Here is a 23,268-nt window from a genome sequence, read left to right as displayed (position 1 = left end):
CACTATGGGAAGGAACTATTTCTCCAACATCTCTCAAACATTTACATTTATCTCTCAAGTCCTATTCCATAAACCTTTCTGTGTCTATATAATTTCTTACCACTGCCCCCCCCAACAAGTCCAACACCATATTAAACTAGGCATTTGCAACCAATAAGAATTAAATCACTAGCTCTGCAATAACTGAAGTTATTGAATTTTGATTTCATAATGAATATGGTTTAATTGGCATAATTCCAGCTATTCACTGGTAATTTCTTAGAGTGAAAATGTTGCTGGCCGATAGCACATTTAAAAGCTCCTGCACACTTTCAAAATATAATATCCAATTTAATCTGTCATATAATATAAATGTTACCTTTTACTAACACATTATCAATGGCCAATATTGTACACGAAAATTATTCAGGTTCATTGCATATTGAAATTATTCATGTTCGTATAAGCATCATAATAACTTTTATTGGTTACCTTAACTCTGTGTGAATTCAATGCCTCTCTAAATGGGAAAAATGCTCCTACATTTCCTTCCATTACTACAGTAGTTGCTGTGGTTGTCTGAAGAAACCCTGGACCAAGATGCCATCTCCACAGTGCATTGTGCTCTAAAGCAGTAGTTTTCAAACCTGGCCATTCATTAGCATAAATTTGGAGATTTAATTTAAAAATTAGTTTTTAAAAATTCCCCTGCTCCATCCAAGACTGCTCATCAAATCAGATCTAGGGAAGGAGGAAGCAGATATCAGTGGTATTTAAAAGCACTCCGGGTGACTCTAATGTGAAACCAAAGTTGAGAAACACAATTTACAACTAGAGATCAAGAGATGATTTAAGAGAAGTGATAAAGAGAGATTAACATTAATCAAGGCTTCTTCTGTGGTCCAGTCAGAAAAATAAAAATTAAAGGAATATTTTTAAGGCAGAATCCTTCAGAGAAATTCAGGAACATTTTGGGATGGGAACATCCTAAATGAAGACCTCTAGGAAATAACTGCAGTGGAAAGAGAGTTTCTTATGTTTCTTTATTATAATCTTCAGGAGAAATTTAGAGCCATCTAAGTGGAAAGCGATCCTAGGCCTGCATATGACATCGAATCTCACTTCTCCTCATGTAGTAACCCGGTTGATAGACCAAATTGTCATAAATCCACATTACAACAAACGGATGAAGGACAATGACATTGCCATGATGCATCTTGAATTTAAAGTGAATTACACAGGTAAAATAAATCACTTTTAGTCATCGTATCTGCTCAAATTAATTCAAAATCAGATTTGAAATATTGTCAGTCCAATGCATTAATAGTCCACGAAAGTTGAATAACTTGTTTTGGAAATTATTGTAATTGAAACGGAATTAAATATTGGAAAGAAATATATTAAATTACCTTCTCAAGGTGTTTAAATCCAACTTTCTAGAAAGTTGACCATTAGAATAAAACTCTCAGAGCCACTTGTAATAGTAAATTCAAAGGAGCAGCCCAGAGAAAATAGGCCATGTTATAATGTACGCTTTCTCTATTTCTCATGGAAAAGAATGGCAGGTTCATCTGCCACAATAGCTAGAGAAGGACAAACTGAGAGAAGGGCATATGTTCCAATAGTAAAGTGAGTAAGAATTGCTATCCATAAAATAAAGATTTTAAAGGAGATTCAATAATATTAATAAAGTGGCTGATGGAGGACTTCCTCCAAATATCCAGAAAACGTGCAAATCACCTGAGGAGTGAACTTTATCCTGAAGGGCTCTGCTCAGCTCCAACCTTTATCTTGAAGACCCTTCTGAGCCCAGTTAGGGGAAAGCGCTGCCGTCTCTGTGCTTATGGGATTTGATCTCCACATGTATTACAGCACTTACCAAAGGCAGGCTACTCCTGTGGTTAGTTTTATAGCCCTGCCCTTGAGGGTAAGCACCAAATCTGATTCATTTTTGAGTCTGCTCTAGGTCTTACATGTAGTGGGTGCTTATTAAATGTCAGGTGACTTGCAAATTGTTGGAGAAGAGCTTTACTTAAAAGTCAGTAACCAGTGCTAACGCTTCTGTAAATGCCCGGTAAAACAATTGCCTAACAGTTTTTTCAATGTGGAAATAAGTGTGCGGGGGTTGGGGGGGTCGGGAAAAAACTCAGAGCATTTGCCCAAGTCCCTCTTAATTGACCCTGAAAAACAGCCTTACCAAGACTGTCACAGAACTACTTTCTGTTGTACTATTAAGCATTATTTTCTATTATTTAAAAATAAAAATGATTAACTCCGGAACTCGGACATTGTTTACATTATAAAAGAGTAGTTAGGAAGCAATGTAGAGGATCCTAAGAGGCCACCAGAGGTACCTAATCCATTGTCAAAGAAGTGCTGACAAGTCTGAGATGCTTCTTTCCCCCAAGATTGATGTCTAACATCAAGTTGAAGAAAAATACAATTTGTTTTGGATGAAATGTTAAAACTGATGGATTTTTTAAAATTTGTTGAAAATGCACGTGTGGTCTGTTGTTGTTTTTGTTTTGTTTTGTTTTTCAGATTATATACAACCTATTTGCTTACCAGAAGAAAATCAGCTTTTTCCTGCAGGCAAAATTTGTTCTATTGCTGGCTGGGGGAGTGTTGTATATCAAGGTAAATTATCAGATTCGAAAAACAGAAAATGTTTATTGGAAAAAAAATATATGCTATTGCACTATCTTCTGACTCTTTTCAACACTTTTTACAGCTCTTAGGCTGTAACAATTTTCTGCAATATCTCTTACAAGCACTGTCAGCCAAATATTCACTTTGTATATTCGTATCATTAACAAAATTTTTTTCCAGATTGTGTAGCTCATATTATAAAACTATATCCTTATTGGAGGGGAATTAAAGCATCCCCCAAACTCAATATCTAATGTTGGTATTATAAACACTCTAATAAAGAGGAAAGATACACCTATTAAAATGAATATAACCAACAGTTCCATGATATTTACAAAATTTAATTGTATTTAAATCTTTTGGAGAGATGCAAGTCCCAGAAGCAAAGTATTCACAGCTAAAATATTCTTACTTTTTGTAAAAGGGATTATAAAGTTTAGGTCAAACCCTTGTTTGATGATTCCGACAAAGTTTCTCCACTGCAATTTCATTATGCTGCCGAAAATGCCTAATGTCTGCTGTCCATAAAAATGTATTGAAGTCAAGGACTGTATATTCTTTTATTTCCTCCACTTGAAAAATGTCATGATTTATTAAATTTGAAATCTAAAGAGTAAAAATGATTTCTAGATAGATATTTTCTCTATCAGACTTCAAACTAAAAGACATTTATGACCACAATGTAGACTTTTCAAAACAAATTATCCAATAACAGATAAATTTAAGACTCTTTATTCCAGAAGGGTATTTTTTTTTTCAGAGCTGAGTAAACTTGGCTCACAGTTACTTATTGTTGCTAAAGATATGTACTTAATTGACTTAAGAAAGGTCTATAAAAGTGGTATGGAGCCAAGAAAAAATCTGTATCTGAGCTCAATTTCCTTTAGGAATAAACAGTCAGCTCATGTTTAAATATTTCCTGAGTGACAGCAGTTTTAATGAATTTTATGAACTCTGCCTTGTGGTTTCTAGCTACTTCATTTTATAAAATCCCAGTTCTCCTTTTTAAGTATATTACACTGACTAATTCATAGAAAAACCGTGAACATATTATTTACCAAGAAGAAATAAATTGATATTAATTGATTAAATTAAGGCAGTAAACTTGAAATACATTTACTGATTTTGGGGGGTTTTGTGTGTGTGTGAATATGTATTCTCAATTATTCTCATGCAACTACTATTAACAAATAAATATTAAATAAACGAGAACTGCTCAAATTTTCCTTACCAAAGAGTTTTGTCATACACCCAACCAATTTTTTACTCCTTGACAAGCAGCAAAATCAGCTTTGATTTTTATTTTGAAACGTAAGTCTCCCAGCCTATCCTTGATCTTCATAGAATGAATGACAGTGAGATGCTCAATTTTCTCCTGCATCATAACCTCTCTAATTTGCATTCTTAAGAAAGTTCATTGTTAAACTTTAAAAGTCCCCCACAGTGTGCTGCTGGAGTCACTGGCAGCAGCTGGGAATAGCCATTTGTACACATCTCCCAATTCCATATTCATTGTCATGCTGGTACCTTGAAATAAGCTATGGTTAGAGTGTTTATACCAGGCAAATTGGCAGACCATGCACATTGGGGCTTTTTTCCTTGAAAACCAGTTATTAAACATTTACCTATGTCGCTTTGCACCTAAAACACACGCACACACAAACACTTGTTCGTTTTCTGTCTTTTCAGTGTGTAGATTAAACTTTCTGCCTCTCTTGAGGAGCCAAATAGATTTGCTAATAAATAGATTTGCTTATCATGTCTTTTTTTCTGAGTCACTAGACACCTGTTTATTTTACTTCTCTCCCGGGATTAGTATTTCAGTAAATAGAGATCGTGCTTCCAGTAGATGAGTCATTTTACAAAAAGCATGGAAGTACACCCTGCTACAGAATGCCTCCTTTTTCTTCACCTGCCTTTTTCTTCACCTGTATGTGGAGGACAAGCTGATTGCCCTTAGACCTGGGCGCAGTTCATCTGAGCTTTGTCTTTTGTCCAATGTGCACCTGCTCACTCATGCAGCATCTCAAGGAGCTGAATACAGTTATTTATAAGGGAGTACTTCTTCAGGTGCCAAATGAAAAGCACTTCTGATTTCTGAGCTGTTGCTAATTTCCTTGAATGAAACTCTGTGTTGGTGGGCTTCCTCCCACCCTCCATGAGCAATACTGTAACCATTTAAAATTACTGAAAATGCCTAAAGACTGTCTGGTCCAACCCACTCCTCCTGCTAGCCCCTGGGCACTAAAGAAGTGCTTTACTGTTATTCATTTAGCAAAACCCATGAATGAGCTTTATTATGGTTTTAAAGCATAAGGTTTAGCATTTAGTTCCATTACATATCCACACAGTACTAGATAATGAGTGAACTGTTGACATAAATAAGACTGACAGTGGCTCATTCAGTGATGCATGTTGATCACTTCTGACTGTCTGGCTGCAATATCCATTTTGAGCAGGTCCCACTGTAAACATATTGCAAGATGCTGATGTTCCTCTTCTATCAAATGAGAAATGCCAACAGCAGATGCCAGAATACAATATTACAAAAAATATGGTGTGTGCAGGCTACGAAGAAGGAGGAATAGATTCTTGTCAGGTAAATATGCAAAACTGCTCACCCTACATCTCCAGAAAGCATTGCAATATAATGATTTCATTGTTTAACAATGATTCAGGAGTAAATAAATCATTTGGGCCTTAACTTCCTATTTTCTTTTACAGAACTGTGACTTTTCGCTTTTATTTGTAGATTGTTTACATAGTACTCCTAGGTGGACCTGATCATTAAAAAAAAACTAATTTTTACCAACAAGAGTTATAAAACAGATGTCTTTAGAGATGAGACATAAAATGTGTAAATGGGAGACAGCCAGGTAAACTGCACCGGTGGGCCTAGGGGTGAGCTGGAGAGGATACACCTTAGCCAAAAACATTTATTTTCAAAGTTCAAGTCTTTAAAAGTCCCGCAGACTTAAAATAAATGAACAACAAAATAGGTCTCAGGGCCAGTTTGGTCTAATAGCCTCCGATACTGAACCCTGATTTAGAGCACAGTCTTGATGTCCAGTGACGCAAAATAATTTCTAGATGAAAACCAACCTGGTTAGCGCGGTTAGAACTAGTTTACAGCTAACTACTTGCAAGAAGGTAAATAAAGAACTTAACTCAATAGCCTGGCACAAGCCTGGTTCTGGAACTCCTATCCTAGAACTTTCATATTATCTTTTACATTTCATTGTAGAGAAGTAATAATGTGAACTCGCTGCATGTCACAACTGCAATATATTTGAAGGAGCAATAGCTTTAGACATGCGTGACCTTCAGAGAAAACTCTTACCCACAAACTCCCCTCAATGAAGACAAAAACATCTACTACCTAGAAATAATCTATTAGTTCCATGAAATTCACATACACTCAACAAATAAAAAGTAAATTCTGCTAGATCGTAGAATTATACTTCCTTTTCAGTGCAGCGTGGAGTGGTAGTGAAGAACGTGGATCCATGCTCAGACCATTCTCATTTGACCCTTATTGGCGAGACTTTGGGCAACTCACTCAAGCTTTATTGAGTGTTTAAATAAGATACCACATGTAGGATACTAAGTAAGCCCTCGAAAATATTGTTTTATTATGCGATGTTGTAAATAAATTTTCTGTCACGTTCTATATTTGAAAATTAATAAAATATTAATGCATTAAATTCCACTGGAGTAGATTAAACTTGATAGCAGTACTGAGCAAACAAATAATTTACAAATGTAGCAATTGATACCATGGGAAAATGGTTTTACTTGTTAAGTGTAAATACTGTTATGTATATTAATACATAAATGTCATAATAATTTGACATGATACGAGATTTTTTAACAGACATTTAAGCAGATGAATCTATATACGTATTCTCTAGTTAAATCAATGTCTCAAGTCATGTTAAATTTTCAGCTTAGCTTTACATTTATCTTTCTTCGATGAACTCGTGAATTCAAGACAAAAAGAATAGCTTTCTTCACATTTAAAATTGACCTCTGGGTCTCATATTTCCTTTTAAAATGAAAAGTTTGCTAAAGGTAAGATATAGTGCCACTTGGAGGGTGATTCATAGCATTATTGTTCAGGGGGGAATTCAGATGGACAACCTCATTACAGTTAATGAGGATTATGTGGCAGATACCCCAAGTACAAGGTAGAAAATATGACGTTGATCCCAGTGATGTTGGGGTTACACCAGTAATGCATGCTAGATCTCTGAAATCTTATTTTCAGTTCTGATTTCTAGAGTCTAAGCATGTTGTTTATTAGCATGTAAGAAAGCTCCCACACAAAGCAGTAACTTGTATAGTATAATGTTATCATGACTAAGCAATCAATAGTCCTGAGTCATGTGATTTTCTTTGCTCAACTTTAATATGTTATACAAGAAGATAGATTAAATAGGAATACATTATTTAAAATTATGAATATGTTATTATTGACACATCACTTGGCTAAGCTCTTCGAAGCATTATTTTTTCCCCTATAGTGTCATTTGCCTTTTTAGTCATTCACACATTTCTGAATATCTTTGAGCTTACCGAAGGCTTGCATTTGCATGGCAGTTGTCTAGATTTCAAGGCACCACGAGTGGCTGTAGAATATCCTCCCTGTACAAAACTAAGTGAATGGTACAAAGAGCAAACCTTTTTTGCTAACCATTCACAGCTTTATTCTATAGTAGTGGTCTCCTAAGTGTGGCCTCCAGTCCAGCAGATCAGCACTACCTGAGAACGTGTTATAGATGCAAAATCTCAGACCCCACCACCGACCTACTGAATCAGAAACTCTAAAGGTGGGGCCCACCAATGTGCATTTTCTCAGACCCTCGATGATTCTAATATACACTAAAATTTAAGAACCGCTACTCTAAACAAAAATAGTCATCAACCGTTAGCCTCAGACATCAAAGAATGTGGTGATTTGGGTTTTGTTTTTGTTGTTGTTGTTTTACAAATATAGCGTCTAATGGAAATATAAATTTTAGGTTAATACTTTATGTTCCAGACACTCACTCATATTTTCAAAGTATTTACACATCTCTGAGATAGTCGGAAAAAGAACTATCTTCATTGAACACATCAGAAAATTAAGACCAATAGAAGTTATAAAACTGAACTTAAATGGTGTAATTAGAAGATGGGGAGTATAAGAATTAGATACAGGTCTCTCAACCAGACACACCACCCAGCTGCTGGGCACCAAGCCTGCTGGTGGACCCTTTGAATAACGACAGCTGATATAAACTGGGTAATTTAAAAATCCTTGTTCATGTAATCAGTATCTGGCTTTAACTAACTATCAAAAAATTTAGATTATTTTAGATAACTTGAAGAAAGCCAAATGACTTTTTTTCAAAAATATCAAAACAGTTGAGATTTATTTTTAATAATTTCTAAATCACATATAATTTTGATCCTGTATTTATTCTTACCTTGTATTGATACTGTTCTATAAATATTTCTGAACCCATATTATGGACTAGGGGCTTAGGGTTCAAAAATAAAAATCCTAGTACCCGTCTTTAAACAGCTTAAACACATTTGTTACATCTAGAATAGAGGTAGCCTATGGTTACCAGTGCAATTTATGCACCTCTGCACCCAAAAAGATGATTTTATAGACCACATTTTCCCCTTAAATACAGGTCTCAAATACAGTAAAAAATCAGGAAAAAAGTCTCTCAAGATATTTCTAATATCAATTGTGGGTTGAAATAAGCTATTGGACCAGTGTTTTTAAACAAACAAACAAAAAAACCCACAAAGCTTTAAATAATTTCAAATATATATATATATATATATATATATATATATATATATATAAAGGCAGATTAATTTAAATTTTACACAATTAATATGAAAAAATACTTGTTAATTCTGTCATTAATGGTACTATATGTTTGCGTTGTATTTCTTTGCATTACACAGGAATAGGCATGTGCAAGTAAAACCTATGCAATTAATGTGACTAGGAATTGCTAATATTAATATTTATGAAAATTAAAAACATTTCTTCAATTGAAATCTCAGATGAAAACACGTGTACCTATCACTAGAAATTATATCACTAGAAATTATATCATAGATTTGCCTGTTTCAGTTGAAATGTTCTTTCAAATCTGATTGCATTTGTCTAATGCCAAAAGTTAATGCTACCCAAGAGAACTAAAATCAACTTTACACTGAGATTTTAGTTTTTCTAAATCACATAATACGGAATAATTGTCTTTCCCACAAAGCCCTTCATAATATTTAGAACATATCTCTTCATTTTAAAAAATAAGCTTTTAATATGTATTTTGGTTGGGATGCTTCTCATAGTTGTGCCTTAGAGAATTTCTCAGTACACATTAAAAATGCCATAAGAAAGTAAGGTAACTCTTATTATAAAAATGCATTATAAAAAGTTACATATGATGTTTAAATCATAGTTTTTCTGTGTTTTTACTGAGTAGCAAAAGGTTCTCATTCTTGACCTAGAGTGGTGGTGAGGACATATATTACAATGGACTTGCAATTAAATCATAGTTTTGATCTTTATTTTTGAATTGATTTGCTAAAAACAATTTTCTACAGTTTTACCAATTGACCACACACTTGCAATTTTCTTCTGTAATTCACTCTTTAGGGGGATTCAGGAGGACCGCTAATGTGCCAAGAAAACAACAGGTGGCTCCTGGTTGGTGTGACATCATTCGGATACCAGTGTGCACTGCCTAATCGCCCAGGGGTGTATGCCTGGGTGCCTGGGTTCACAGAATGGATACAAAGCTTTCTCCATTAGAATGTTTCCTAAACCAAACAGGAAAATCAGGCGGTTTTCCCATTCCATTCTAAAGAGCATGGAAGTTGAGAGTTTTGTAAAAAAATAGTTTCTAAAATTGTTCTTACCTAAGCCACCGAAATGCTAGCGGGGTCGGGGGAGGAGCTAAATTAATCTTTACAATACTAAATAACTTTAAAATAATACATTTTGGTGGGCAGCTCTTCTTTCTACAGTTTCTTTTGCGTTAAACATTTTTATCATATTCTCTTATTTAAAGGAATGTTATTTTAAAGCATATATTATATACTTAAGACAGCTTAAGCAAAATTAGGAAAAGAAGTGATATAAACTTCTTTGCACAAGGATGTTATTGTTTGAAATAAACTGCTGTAAATTATCTAGTTCCAGCTTAGATTGCTATTATCAGAATCTCAATAGTCTTCTTGCTTTTCTATCCAAATGCATTTCCAGTTCATCTTGATCATATTCTTAATGGTTTCCCCACTCATAAAAATATGTATTGTAAGCTTACATCACAGACATGGACAAACTGTACATTCCTCTCAAGCTAATTAAAAAGTAAACAAGCACAAGTCTACATATTGCCCTCGTATCAAAATAAAAGGCAAATTAACTGATATTGTAATTCCTTTATTGGATCATTTTTTACCTGGATTATTCATACTGTCCATTTAGTTCAAGATAGTATTTTTTAACTTTCAAAAAAAAATCAGATGTATCAAACAAATGCAACTATTAAAAATGTTTTTTTCTCATAAATGTTACAGTGAATGTTTCTAACATGTGCAAAAACTTATTTAAACACAGCTGAATTGCCCATTTGAAGGCCAAAAATGTGGAACAAATGAATTTGCTTCACTGCTTTAATCTCTTGGATCATTTCCAGAGTAAGTGCAAACTTCAATTTAGCTTACTACACAAATCTATTGACTTATTAAGGAAGACAAAATTTATACCTTCTTAATACACACACATACACACACACAGAGAGACATACACAAACACACACACACACACACACATTCTTGCAAGGGTGTACATGGTCCAAAGTAATAAAAGAGAAAGGTTTAACGGAGTTGGAAGACAGGATCGATCAGTGTAGATTGGCCTATAGAAGAAACAAAACTTGGGCTACGCCCAAAAGGAATGATCATTATTGATATACTTAGGAGGTGTTGAGGACCATCATGTAGGTGGGAGTGATCCTGAAAGTTCAGCAAGAGGAGACAATAGATAATCATGGGTTGTCATAAATGACTGCCTCTCTCTGGGGACTGGTCAGAGAAAGAGAGAACAGTATCATATAAAGAAGGCTTTGCCAGATGCTTTGAAGACTATAAATTCCTGGTAACCAATTGTGGAATTTATTCTTAGGACAAAAATCAGGAATTCCTGAACACACTATTCTTTTAAAGACCTTTTCAATTACCTGTTCCTAATTCTTAGGAAGGAGGGAGAAGCAGGGGTATGGTGTATTGTTTGATTGTATTACCTGAAATGTTGTTCCACAATTCACCTGCATTTCAAAGCACATATTAGCAGTATGCTCTGAAAATACATAATATTCACAACAGATACCCACACCACATATTCCTTTTTATTTTTCAAAGTTCAGCTAAAATTTTAAGAAATGCTTAGGACAGTCTCACTGCCATCTTCTAATAAGAGAGAAGTTTACTGTCCCACTCTTAGTAACTTATGAGTCCAGTAATTAATACCAGAAGAGTCATCCAGACCTGGATCAAGATAAAAGGCAAAGCCAAGGCCCTTCCCCATCACTTTGCCTCTCCTGCGTGCAGCTGTTACAGTCATGGGTGGCGGAGGCAATGGGGAAAGCCTAGTCTCGTTCCATCAAGTCCTGACTAAAGGAAGAAATGCATGGTGGTAGCCTAGTGGGAAGAGGTAAATCCTAGCAGCTGGTTTCCCATTCTTCCCAGAAAGATGGGTAGCCAAGAAAAGAAAGAGGAGTGCTAAATGTGGGCGGATCTAAGCTTAGAATGCAGCTGCCATTCCCTCAGTCTCTAAGCAGCTGAAAAGGGGCCAAGGCCCACTAATTTCTATTTTGCCTTTTAGTTTTGCTAACTCTAGTTGTAAATTGCCTTAATGAAAGCTCTTTATTATCTAACTGAAAAGACTGACAGGAAAAAGATGAGCTTTAAAATGCTCTATTACCACAAATTCCATTCTTACCACCCTTAAACAGTAATTTGTTTTCATCTTCATGTATTGATGCAAACATATCTGTTTTTTGTTCACTTGAGAGATTTAAACAACACTGATGATCATTCTTCAGAAACAAGAACTCTTTATTTGGTTAAAAGGAGCACAGGGACATTTGAAGGTCAGATAGTTACAACTCTCGAGAAGAAAGAGCCACAAGCATTGAAGAAACTAGGAGATAAGACAGAAAGGAGCCCCAGTTTACTCTCCCAGTCAAATGCTCAACAACGAACATAAGATCGTTGATGCCCTCCAGCCCATTTTCACACTAACTCATAGTTTCTTTCTTTGCTAAAATGTTAGCGTGCTGTGCTTACTTCCACAGCAACGTGACCATGCGTCTGGTCCCAATTGTAAAACCCCTTTATACACTAATAGAGGCTAAACGGAGCTAGTAAAAAAAACCTTAGCCGAACTATGCAGCTATCTGCCTCCAGTTTCAGTCCCATACCCTAAACAACCCTCTTTGCTCTGTGTGCAAGGGAGGGACCAAATTGATTGCAGAACCCTCAGACAGCTACTTGTGGTTATATAGGCAACATGTGAAGACATATGATTTATGCTGTGTATGCCACTTTTTTGTGTCTTCTAGATTGAGTATATTATTGTTTATATAGTCATTAACAAAGTTATTACAAAATCTGTTGAATTTTAAACTAAAAATAATTGTAAGGCACATGTCTTGCACAATTGAAATTAGACAATTCTTGCCTCTAAGTAAAATATTCGAGTAGATTTATACCACAGTTCATGAAATAGCTTCTTATTTCTGAAGAGATTTCCTACACATCGATATAAAGCAGAGAAACTGAAAGAAGATGAACCATTCTTAGATAAGAAACTTTCTCTACAGTAATACATTTTTGTGTGTATGAATTCAGTTGACAACAGGGATAAATTTCTTAAACAGCATGTACTGAAAAATGAAACACCATAAAAATAAATATTAGAACAGTCCACTTTTATCAAACACTTATGTAAAGGTAAAATATTTTTGCACACCATAAATTTTAATACAATTTACATTACATTAACTAGATCACAACCTATGAAAGGTAAAAGAAACAAAAATAACTTCTTTCAACACACATACTTCTGATGTGTTGAAAGCAATTTTATCTGCATGGTCCATTCCATTTACTAGAATTTAGGTGTATCATTTAGCAAAATAAGTATGTCTCACTCCATGATTAGCACAGCGTATTTTGTAAATGAAATAAACATAGAAAAATCACTTAAACATTTGCCTCAAGGGGGAGCTTACAGTTCATCTTGCAGATCCTTTGAGATTTCAAGCCATTCCAAGCTAATGTTCTGATGCCATTCCTTACACAGATCCAGAATTATACAACTCTGTTGTCTGAAGCCAAGTCAATGAATTATTACACTTCCATGCCACTTTCTTTCCTCGTGCTTTTTGAAATCCACAGTGTGGACTGGTTTGGGCTAGTTTTTGTTCTTCCTTTACTGAAAGACATAAGAAGAAGTAAGTTCAATGTATGAGGTTTTTTAGCACACTAGGCTTGTCTTGGTCCAAATGGAGACATCTCAGAGCCTTAGTATAAAAAGGTCCTTCTTCTCTCACCAGCTTATTTTTTCATTCCTACAAAAATTCTAGATTATTCCAGTATGTAAAGGTGGTAAGCAGTTCATATGAAATGAAAAAAAAAACCAAGATCATTCTGTTTGATCCTTTATAGTTTAGAATTGAGACACACCAGATATGTCTAACACAATGCCATAATTTTCATTGTAATCACCAATAAATTTTCATTTTCTCTGGTCTGTACTTTTTGAAATGTTGCTTTTTGAATATTCTTCCATTAATATATATGGTATTTAATGCTAAATCATCAAAATAGTGCTTTTGTCCTATGTATAAAGGCCTTCCTGCTTCCCTCTTTCCATCAGTTTTCCTGTCCTAAAATTGTCACCTAATCCCTGAACCTTTAATTTTGTTTTAGCCTTTGAAACCAAGGTAGTTCAACAAAGCAGATTCAGATCTTGATAACTTCTGGGTGTCTGAGTTCCCCTAGATCTGAGATTGAACCTCACTCTTTCCAGATATAGTCTGAGCCCACGTTTTCCACCTATGTCTTGGGCTGTGCTATCTTCTCTCAGTAAACGGGCCACTTCTTGGGCTCCTGCAAAAGCGCCTGTTCCTGAGCATATCAAGTCATTGTATACCAGACTACTATCAAGGTCTAGACTCTTTTTGGCTTAGTTTCCTGAGAATGAATCCTCATCTGCATCATTAACCACTCCTGTCTCAACGAACTGCATTTCGCATTTCCTTCCTCCTACAGACACCCTTTCCAATAGCACGCTTTTCAATCCCCACAGGCATGTCTTCTACCCCATTCCATTCACTCTCTACCAGACTTTTCAGATCTCCTTCAAAGAAAGAAAAGAACTCTTCCTAAATGAACCTGAGCAGTACAATTTTACAATATTACTTAACTGACTTCAATTTGTGAAAAGTTACGAATAAAATATTATGTCTAAATTATATGTTTTGAAGATTTGCATCCAAATAAGATTAACACATCTTAATCTATGAAGTCATCGAACACGAATGGAAAATATATCTAGCAAAGTTTATGAAAAACATAAAGTGTTTTTAACGGTAAAAAAAAGGGTGTTTAAGTTATTAATGTAGTTTTTGTTTTGCATTAGTATTTAATTTTAGAGTTACTACCAGTTAAGGAAATAAGAGTTATTATTTTGAACATGACAGGTAATGATAGAAACCATCATGTGTACCAGATTGCAATTTAAACTTTCTGCAAGTCACTCAGATGATAATGGAGTTGAGTCTTTGATGAGGTTTCTCCTTGCTTTCCTAGAAGAAAGGAAAAGGGGAGGATCTAAGAACGAATGAATGAAGCACTATAGCTAATTCGGCATCTTGAGATACTCTATTTTGGCTTATTTTCTCTCTCTGAGTATTTCAAACTATGAAAACTCCACAGATCTTCCAAGATAGAAAACCTGGAAGATTTCTGAATGAAGAGACTCTCTACAATAACACACTATTTGAAAGAAGAAAAACAAACTTTAGAGAAAACTCATTTGGCACGTTAGTAAACTTTATCTTAGAAATGAGATAGATACATTTCTAATATTTCTAATATATAATATATTACATAATATTTTTCAAGTCATTTTTTTCAAGCTGACTTATAATTTATAGATCTTCCTTAATAATTTGGCTGAGTTATAGGGTTTTACATCAAATTCTACCTCTACTTCATTGCTTTACATTATGATAAATCATCTTTCCATCAACAGTCTTAGGAATTAAAGGAAGAAGCTAGATATTTACTATTGTCTTTATTCTTTACAAAATATTGTAAAACAATTTTAACTGTGTTTCATATGTACATTGGAAAGCCAAGAGGACAAAAGATGTAGTATTAATTTGCCAGGCTTTATTTACTACTATTACTCAAAATGTCTTAAACAGCCACTAAGTCATGCGTTAAGTCCTTTTCAAAATTTATGTAAACCATTCAGAGTTTACATCTATTTAATTTTTTTCTGGAATTTTGGTTACTTAGTAGATTCGTTAGGGTTTATTTCAGGAAAAGAAGATGATGAAGTAGAGTCAAAAGAGAAAAATGACTCATTTGTAGGTCCTCCCCTGACAGAGGCATTTTCTTGATCAGTTTTCATTTGAAACACTCTGACAAAGATGTCTAGTTTATTCTAGCAAACATGCTCTTATTTAAACCCATTATTTTTTCACTTTTCATTTGACATATATTTATATTTCATATATTACTTTAATTTAATTGACAATTTGACACACATGGAAAAATTTTACCTCTAACTCAAGGGAATGGGTAAACAGATATAAAAGAATACTCCCAAGCATCTTGCTGTTAAGATATATCATTTTATTTCAAGATGCTTAGTAAAAAGTGACCTCCTGTTATCGTACTTTATTTCCTACACTTTAAAGATACTTTTGAAATAAAACAGAAGGCTATGACCTGAAATTTTGAAAAGGTTCTACAAAGTACACTTACAAAAATCAAGTCTTGCATATACAACTTGAGGTCAAGTTTGAAAGGCATACCATTGCTTATACTTAATAAACAAGGGACAGTATGTATAGTTGCATGTGTTGTAAGCTTACAAGCATTCAAATTTCAGATCTACCACATACACTAGCTAGCTATGAGACCCAAGGCAAACTGTGTAACCCCTCTAAGCAACCATCTTCTCAACGGAAAAACAGAAACAGAAGCGTACCTACTTCATTTGGCTTGTGAGGATTAAATGAGATAATGCATGAATCCTATGAAAAAGTATATCTAATTAGATTGTATATACTGGATTTGTACTGAGATACTAAAATGAGAACTTTCTTAATGTAAATTAAAATTATAATTCTATACTAGAAATTTTTAAAGAGTTCTGAAAACATATTTAAAATTTTTCAAGATGTCTCTACATATATGAATTATTTACCTTTTATGCAGCATCTGGAAACAGCAGGTTCCAAAAGCAACCAGTATCAATAAGAGCAGTGGGATCGTTGGTATAACAACATAAATTAGATTGGGAATTATGCCTACAAAAGTAAAACAGTCTTAGTGTAAAAAGTAGGTTGAGGCAAGATTTGATCATCACGTTACATAAAAATTTTTCAAACATTTAAGGTAAAATAAAATTATTATCAATAAATAGATTCTAAGCAAGGTTCTTCCCTTCATCCTAAATAATCTAAAAACATAATATATTCATGTTTGTTAAAAATTAAAAATCAAATCACACTGTACTGGTTGCCAAGCTCCAATTCTATGTCCATATTTTTAAAACTATTGTTATATTTGAAATTCAGATAGAGGCTAGGTTGCATAATGCATTAATAATCTTAGCTATCTCACTTCATTAATCCTTCTCAGTTCTTACTTAGAGAAACAAGCACTGATTATTAAATAATAATCATTACTAAAAAATTGTTGATTTATTGGATATATAATTATCCTAACTAATAAGCTCAGTGCCATGATGAAATGCAAGACTCCCTGGGATTAAACCAAAATATGTAAATATTAATTGATGATATAGTTGTAACCCAGAGACACAAGACTCCAGAAGCATAGAGACTTGATCTTAATTAAATTCTAAAATAAATCATTTTTTAATCCCATCATTTCATAATGTTGGGTATTCTTAGTAAAATATAAAACTGAAGTCCCATACAGCTTAACATGATTTTATTAAAGAATTTTTCCATGTCACAGAGGGAAAATATTTTTAATATAATGATTTATTGATATCTTTAGAGTTAGATGTTCTGAACAGTTTTAAAATAAAGAACCTGAAAAGTGAAAAGCTCTGTTTTAATACCATGTCCATACAGAAAAGCAAATTGAAAATTATGCATTTAGCTAGCAAATCAAAAGCCATCATCATCATTATTAATTTAAATAATTCTGGACAAAGTGGACTGAACTTAGACCAAACTATCCATTTAAACTGTACATCAATTCCTTTCTTAATAGAAAAAGAATTATTTAATACAACTAGTGATTGGGTATATTTGGGGGATAATTTGCTATGGTTTCACCTACTCTTGAGGTTCTATCTAGTAAATGACTTCAAGGATTTTGAAAATTCACAAAATACTTTCATTCCTTTTCAAAATACTATTGTGATCCCTTATACATAATACTAAAGAAAAAGAGAAAGTATTTCCTACTCTTTTAAGGATTTTGGATCACCTGTGGAAAGATTTTCAGACTTTAGGTCTTTGACTCTATCTTCACAAAGCACTAGAGTAAATCAATGTTTCTGTCCAATTAGCATAGGGCCCATACTAAAACAATATCTGACTAACATGCAGTTTGCATTGGGATTTCTCTGTTTCTTTAGCAGACAGCAGTGTGCTAGAGGCAGCTGGGTTGAGAGCTCACTGTATGCATCCTTTCCACCCCGCTATACAGTGATGTCACTTTGGTACCCTGAAATCACCAGGGATGATTTACATCACAAAAAAATTGCAAAGGCTACAAATCAGGCTTTCTATTTTATACCTACCTCACCCCAGCAAATTCTTAAATGTTTAGCAGCACACCAGTGTTTGCAGGCCACCACCGAATGTGTCAGTTTATAGTATAGTGCTTACATGTTGTTGGAGAAGTTCCTTGTGGATATGGGTTTTAAAGGGGATTACTTAGTTTAGTACTAGATATATCCCATTGAAGTGAAAATGAGAAAAGAAAATAGGTTCCTCTATTCAAAAACTAGCTGAGTATCATTTGTTCTAACCTTGTTGAAAAGTAAATTTCCATAGACTCAAATTTAGCATACCACTTCACCAGGGAACAAGAAAAGTTGGGGCTAACTTGAAGCAGAGTTTAAACATGCAGTTTCTGTCCTTGATAGAGGAGTTAAAGACACAGGAACAAATTACCTGCTTCAGTAACAACCACGTTTTGATGGGTGTCTACTGGTTGGTTTGTAAAATAAGTCTTTTCTCCAGGAGCTGTTGGATTAATCTCTGTAGATAATAAGTACAGATATCATATATAATGATAAACAAGAGAAATGAAAACATAGATGAAAATAAAAGTTTATTATAAAAACATATAAACACGAGAGTTTTGACTTATAAACAATTTACAGCTAAAAGTTATATTTTTGAATTTAAATGCACATGAAATTAACTAACTAGAAAGTCAATATTTAATTATCTTTAAATCAAGGATCCACTTGGTGAATCCTTGCAACCCAAAACTGCATTTAGCAATCAACAGTGTGTCTACACTGGTGACAGCCTGCTATAGGCAATAATGACAAAGCAGGCACAAAATGAGGCAAAGACAAGTAAAAACTGGTGATCATAAGAATGTGAGCCACTAATTACATTTCGACAAGCAAAGATTATTTTTGCTGATATCAGTGCAATATTTAGGTTTCTCCTCACAATAATAATCAGTAGAAGACCGTATATGGATTGCATCTGGAATTGATGAGTCACATAACAATGTTCTAAAGCACATTTCTGCCTTATGCAAACAATGCCATTCTTAGATTTGCTTTCCAATCATGTCTGCCTCTTTAAAAAATAATAAATTAAGGCTTGTGAAGTGTTTCTTTCCCTGGTTTTATGAGATGAGATCTCTTTAGTTGTCATTCCCTTTAAAAAATGTTAAAATGTCATAATCTGGTACTACTCTGTCACTTAATTTTTTTTCTAGGTCCTATTTGTTAAATTAATAGTTCGGTAAATGTAAATTGAATTAGTAAGAAAATACTCCGTAATTTGTTTTCATTTGTTCCCAAAATATAATTTCCTGTTTATTTTTGTTAAGTGATGGAAAAGAAAAAAAAAAATACATGCAGTCTCATATTACTTTTAGAATAGTAAATCATTTGAATGTAATATTTACTACTCTAATTTGGCCACACAGTTTCTATTCATTGGAAGTCTAATCATACAATACCCTGTAATAATATTTATTATTCTTGTCTACCTATTGTCTATATCCTGACACTTTAATAGCCTCCTCTAGGTTTCAGAGACAGTCCTATCCTACACACATTCTTCTACAGAACCTACGTACTCTATGCCTATGCTCAATTGATATTTGCTGAACAAATAATACAGATATTATGAAATTTATCAACATAGAGCTGGTAATTTTTTAAATCACTTTAATAAACTTTGAGTTAATGTAATTGCTGATTAAGTAACAAAGTTTTAGGAATATAATCCCATATATATTATTTTCTATTGTCTAAGGACAAGAGTATATTATGCAATTTCAATAAATATAAAAATTAGATTCAGATGTAACCCCATAAAAAATGTCTTTAGATATGATGTTGGTAGACCTAAAGAAGAGATATGCAACTCACAGGACAATAACAAAAAAACAGTGGAGAAGAGAGTGAGAAAACTCGGAAGTGAATAATTCAGTTTCTGCACAGCTAGGTTAAATTTTACCACTCTGGATGTCATTACACATGCTATGTGATGGTGTATGCAAGCAGAAAGAAATGACTAAGTTCAAATCACACAGTAGTCCTGGTGTAGTTGAAGAATAAAGTTCTAAACAATTAGTGTTACAATTTGTAAATGTTAATTAGCCCCACTGGTTAATTCTCCAACTCTCTCTCCACTAAAAAAAAACTAACCACTCACCACGAATAGAGCCCTGATGCTATAAACAAGGAATTTAATCAAATCAACATCCTTCATAAATAAAACACTAAGCTCAAGGAAGGTTAACTAAAAAGAAAATAAAGATGAAAATACTTAAAGTAAAATATAAAGAATAAAAAAATCTAAGTACATTAAGATCAACTGTAAAACTGCATGTGCTTCAAAAACAATAAATACATAAAAGAATCTTGTTCACAAAGTATAGATATTTGAAAATTTTGGTAGAACACAGAAGATAAAGGAAAAAATAATTTTATGTCTGCAATGCTCTTCCATAATACAAACCTAGATTATTTAATACAAAACAAGTCGCGAAGATCCTGGGGTTAACAGCACCCTAAATAATGTGGTAACTATTAAGGCAAAATAAATAAACAAATAAATAAAATAAACAGATGTACTTTGGGTCAAATAGTTTATCTAAAAGCTCAAAGAAGACAATACTGTCCTAAGAAGGTTCTATAATATACTTTGTTTCATTTAATAGTTTTGAGTACACACTGTTGCAAATTTAAACTAAGAATTTCAACTTCATATTTTTCTAAGAAAAACATAAAGACAAAGAACAGAAGAGTATAACAGATTAAGCTTTGTAAAGGCTTCTAGGAGGGTAATGACGGATTTAGCAACCTAGAGGTTTAAAGAATAAACTCACCAGGGACATAGAAAGTTGGCTAATATACTCAAGAGCAGGATAAACATGAGAGAAGAGCAACTCTAATCCAAATAATTCCTTGTGCTTTATGGTTTTATGAGAAAAGGAATCATGTAATTTCAAGAGAATAATGGAAAAAGCAGTACTTGATTATAATTGCCTTCCATGAACACATGAGGTCAAGCCTCTCAGAAGAGTTAAAATGACATTTGCAAACACTGAGAAGGAGACAAACAGCAGAAGAATCCCAAAGCCTAAGTATCTAATTTGACTTTCTTAAATGATTTTTAAAAATGAGTTTCCACCGTTTCGATGAGTCTCTTTTGGCCAAGCATCAATTCTTTTGAGCTGTCTTATTCAAAGTAATTCAAATTAACTATTTCCACAGGAAACCACACTGGTGTAGTTCAGGTCAACGTGATCATCCCCTTTGCTGCACATGGCAACAAGTTGGAGACTTCAAACGCGAGCCGCTTAAGGAAGCGTATTTCAAAGAATGAGGATCAGAGGAAGAACATGGCAGATGCCCTTACTCTTTTTTTCACTATGGTTCAATGAGCTATGACTCGACATTCATTGAAGAGCACGTGACAAGTATCGTGACATGAAACGATAAGCCAGTGTTCTATGAATATTGCCCTGATAACTACATGTTGCTCGGATGTGAATCCATAGGTTCCTTGATGACGTGTACCTGCTTCACACATTCTATACTATTTAAAACATTTAAAAATAGATATTTATTTTTTCATAAATTCTATTTACAAAAACACAATTTGACCTTAATGTTAGAAATTATTCTTTTCCCTTAAAGTCACTTCTCCACATTTCTTGTTACTCCCTAGTTCTATTTCTAGTGACTGTAGTTTCTATTTCTAGCTACTCTAGTTTCTATAGTTTCTAGTTGCTTTAGTTCTATTTAATTCATCAGGCAGTTTGTTCTAGAGCATATGGTGTGCTTCAGTACACTGAGTGATATGAGAAGCTGCAAAGTAATGCAATTTTCATAGCAGAAAAACAAAAGAGCCAAAGGTAGTGAATCTTAAAGATAAAACCTAAAATCAAATGTGCATAAAATGTGCTGTACCAGCTTACAACACTTTCTACCTGGTTCATACTTGCAGATGTAATTGTGCTTCATGTTGCACCTGTCATCATTCCACTGGTAAAGGTAAAGGCCTCCGAGGCCAGGATTGGCCGTTGGTTGATGATACATCACCACGCACTTTTCACTTCCACAGGAAGGTTCATCCGTATACCAGTTTCTGCAAATATAGAGCAGCAGGAACACTTATAGGTGATCTTTGTGATTTTACCCCTTCTGCTCTGCCATCCTCTCCAGGTAACAGAAATCTCCTTTTGCCCTTTCGAGTTCTCCATAGCATATTCGACTCTCCAGGACCCTACTCACCGGTACTGGGAACCGCTTCCATCAGACCACTGGTAGAGGTCTGGGCATGCACCAGATGCTTGCCCCTCTCCACTTCTCCAAAGCCCTATCCAGAAATCACCATCAGAAATCCCTGTTCCTGGTTTTGTCAGGTTTTGCAACATGCTTTCTATTAACTTCTGTTCTGCTTCATTCTCAAGGGTGAGAAGGGCTCCGCCCTCACTCTCACAAGCCAGACGTGCCTCCTGAAAGCTCACTCGACTGGACAGTTCGTGGAAGTAGGCCATTTTGTAGCAGGGGTGCTTGAAGTCAGCAAAACACACTTTTTGGCCTGAAAAAAAAAAAGGTGAAGACGTAAATACATAGGCAACAAAACAAAAAGTTTGATTAAAAGAACTCTCAAAATTTAATTTCGCATACCCCTACACATATATTAAGCAGAATGAATTTTCCTGATTACTTAGTGACATAACTACAAACGTGCATGAACATATCGGATCATGACAGAGTATAAGATTTAGCTAACTCTACCAGCAATGAAATTCCTACTGTTCTATTGTTTACACCCTCCTGCTTTTACCACCAAACACATATGCCAAGATTACAGAGGCAATCTTCTGCATGGTCATGCTGTTTTGTTTTGTTTTTCATTAGCTTCTTTGGTTCACTTCTCATCTCTGCTGTCAACTTTTAAAACTGCCATGAATCCTCTGTCACTATTCCTTATTTCCAACCTGCTGTCCATGGCCTCCACTAATCGTTCTCTGATTTCAGCTTAGGTTTCGCCTTGGAAAACAGACTATCTTACTATTTTTACATAAAATTAAGTTAAATTGCTTTAGCCTAAGAAATTAACTGTTTTCTTACGATTCATCTGCATGAAGATTATTCTCGTTGAGATTAAAGGCTTATTTTCACTATGTATTTAATTTTATAGCCAATCAAGAAAACTTGTCAGTAGTGGAGGGCTGGGCGTGGTATTATACTTAAAATACTGGCTAAAAATTAAAGCATTCAATCTCTGTACTCTTAATTACAGTACATCACACTGAGCCAGTGTTGGTATCATACCCATTCTCCTCTAGAATCAGCAATTAATGACCTGTGATGACAGTCATGCAGGAGGGAGCAGAAATCAGCAGAAGGCTATTAACCTCACAACAGTGTTTGAGTGATAGGCACTCAATAACTTGACACAAGCTGAGAATAGCCAACGAATAGAATGGCAGGTCCAGCCATGCAAGCAAGATAGCTAGTTGTCCTCTCTGTCTCATTAACTGATCTAGACCCAAGAGCAACACCCTGAATAATATGAACAAATTAACAGACTGTCTCAACCAATTATTAATAAAAAATAACAATCTAGTATG

At 34.3% G+C, this 23,268-nt stretch overlaps 2 protein-coding genes across 9 annotated transcripts in view; one reads left to right on the top strand and one right to left on the bottom strand.

Moving 5' to 3' along the window:
* The window catches only part of TMPRSS15 (transmembrane serine protease 15), a 106,898-nt gene extending 97,450 nt beyond the window's left edge, over nt 1-9,448 (top strand). The window contains exons 21-24 of the mRNA XM_039857326.1: nt 1,039-1,220; nt 2,521-2,616; nt 5,088-5,227; nt 9,293-9,448. Of these exons, the coding sequence (XP_039713260.1) occupies nt 1,039-1,220; nt 2,521-2,616; nt 5,088-5,227; nt 9,293-9,448 (574 nt within the window). The remainder of the gene's footprint in view (nt 1-1,038; nt 1,221-2,520; nt 2,617-5,087; nt 5,228-9,292) is intronic.
* Nucleotides 9,449-11,733: 2,285 nt separating this feature from the next.
* The window catches only part of CHODL (chondrolectin), a 263,500-nt gene continuing 251,965 nt past the window's right edge, over nt 11,734-23,268 (bottom strand). For 6 of the 8 annotated variants that reach the window (XM_039857335.1, XM_039857336.1, XM_039857339.1 and 3 more), the window contains 5 exons: nt 21,920-22,229; nt 21,616-21,773; nt 18,099-18,185; nt 16,148-16,250; nt 11,734-13,138 (listed from right to left, as the gene is read on the bottom strand). In XM_039857335.1, coding sequence (XP_039713269.1) covers nt 13,054-13,138; nt 16,148-16,250; nt 18,099-18,185; nt 21,616-21,773; nt 21,920-22,185 — 699 coding nt within the window. In that variant the 5' untranslated portion in view covers nt 22,186-22,229 and the 3' untranslated portion in view covers nt 11,734-13,053. Of the gene's footprint in view, nt 13,139-14,434; nt 14,514-16,147; nt 16,251-18,098; nt 18,186-21,615; nt 21,774-21,919; nt 22,232-23,268 lie in introns of those variants that run through there. The other 2 variants (XM_039857333.1, XM_039857338.1) reach the window with 2 other exon arrangements.

This window comes from Pteropus medius, unplaced genomic scaffold (assembly GCF_902729225.1).
Source record: "Pteropus medius unplaced genomic scaffold, Ma_sr-lr_union100, whole genome shotgun sequence".
In the NCBI taxonomy this organism is placed as follows: Eukaryota; Metazoa; Chordata; class Mammalia; order Chiroptera; family Pteropodidae; genus Pteropus; species Pteropus medius.
This window is presented reverse-complemented; position numbering and strand designations above follow the sequence as displayed.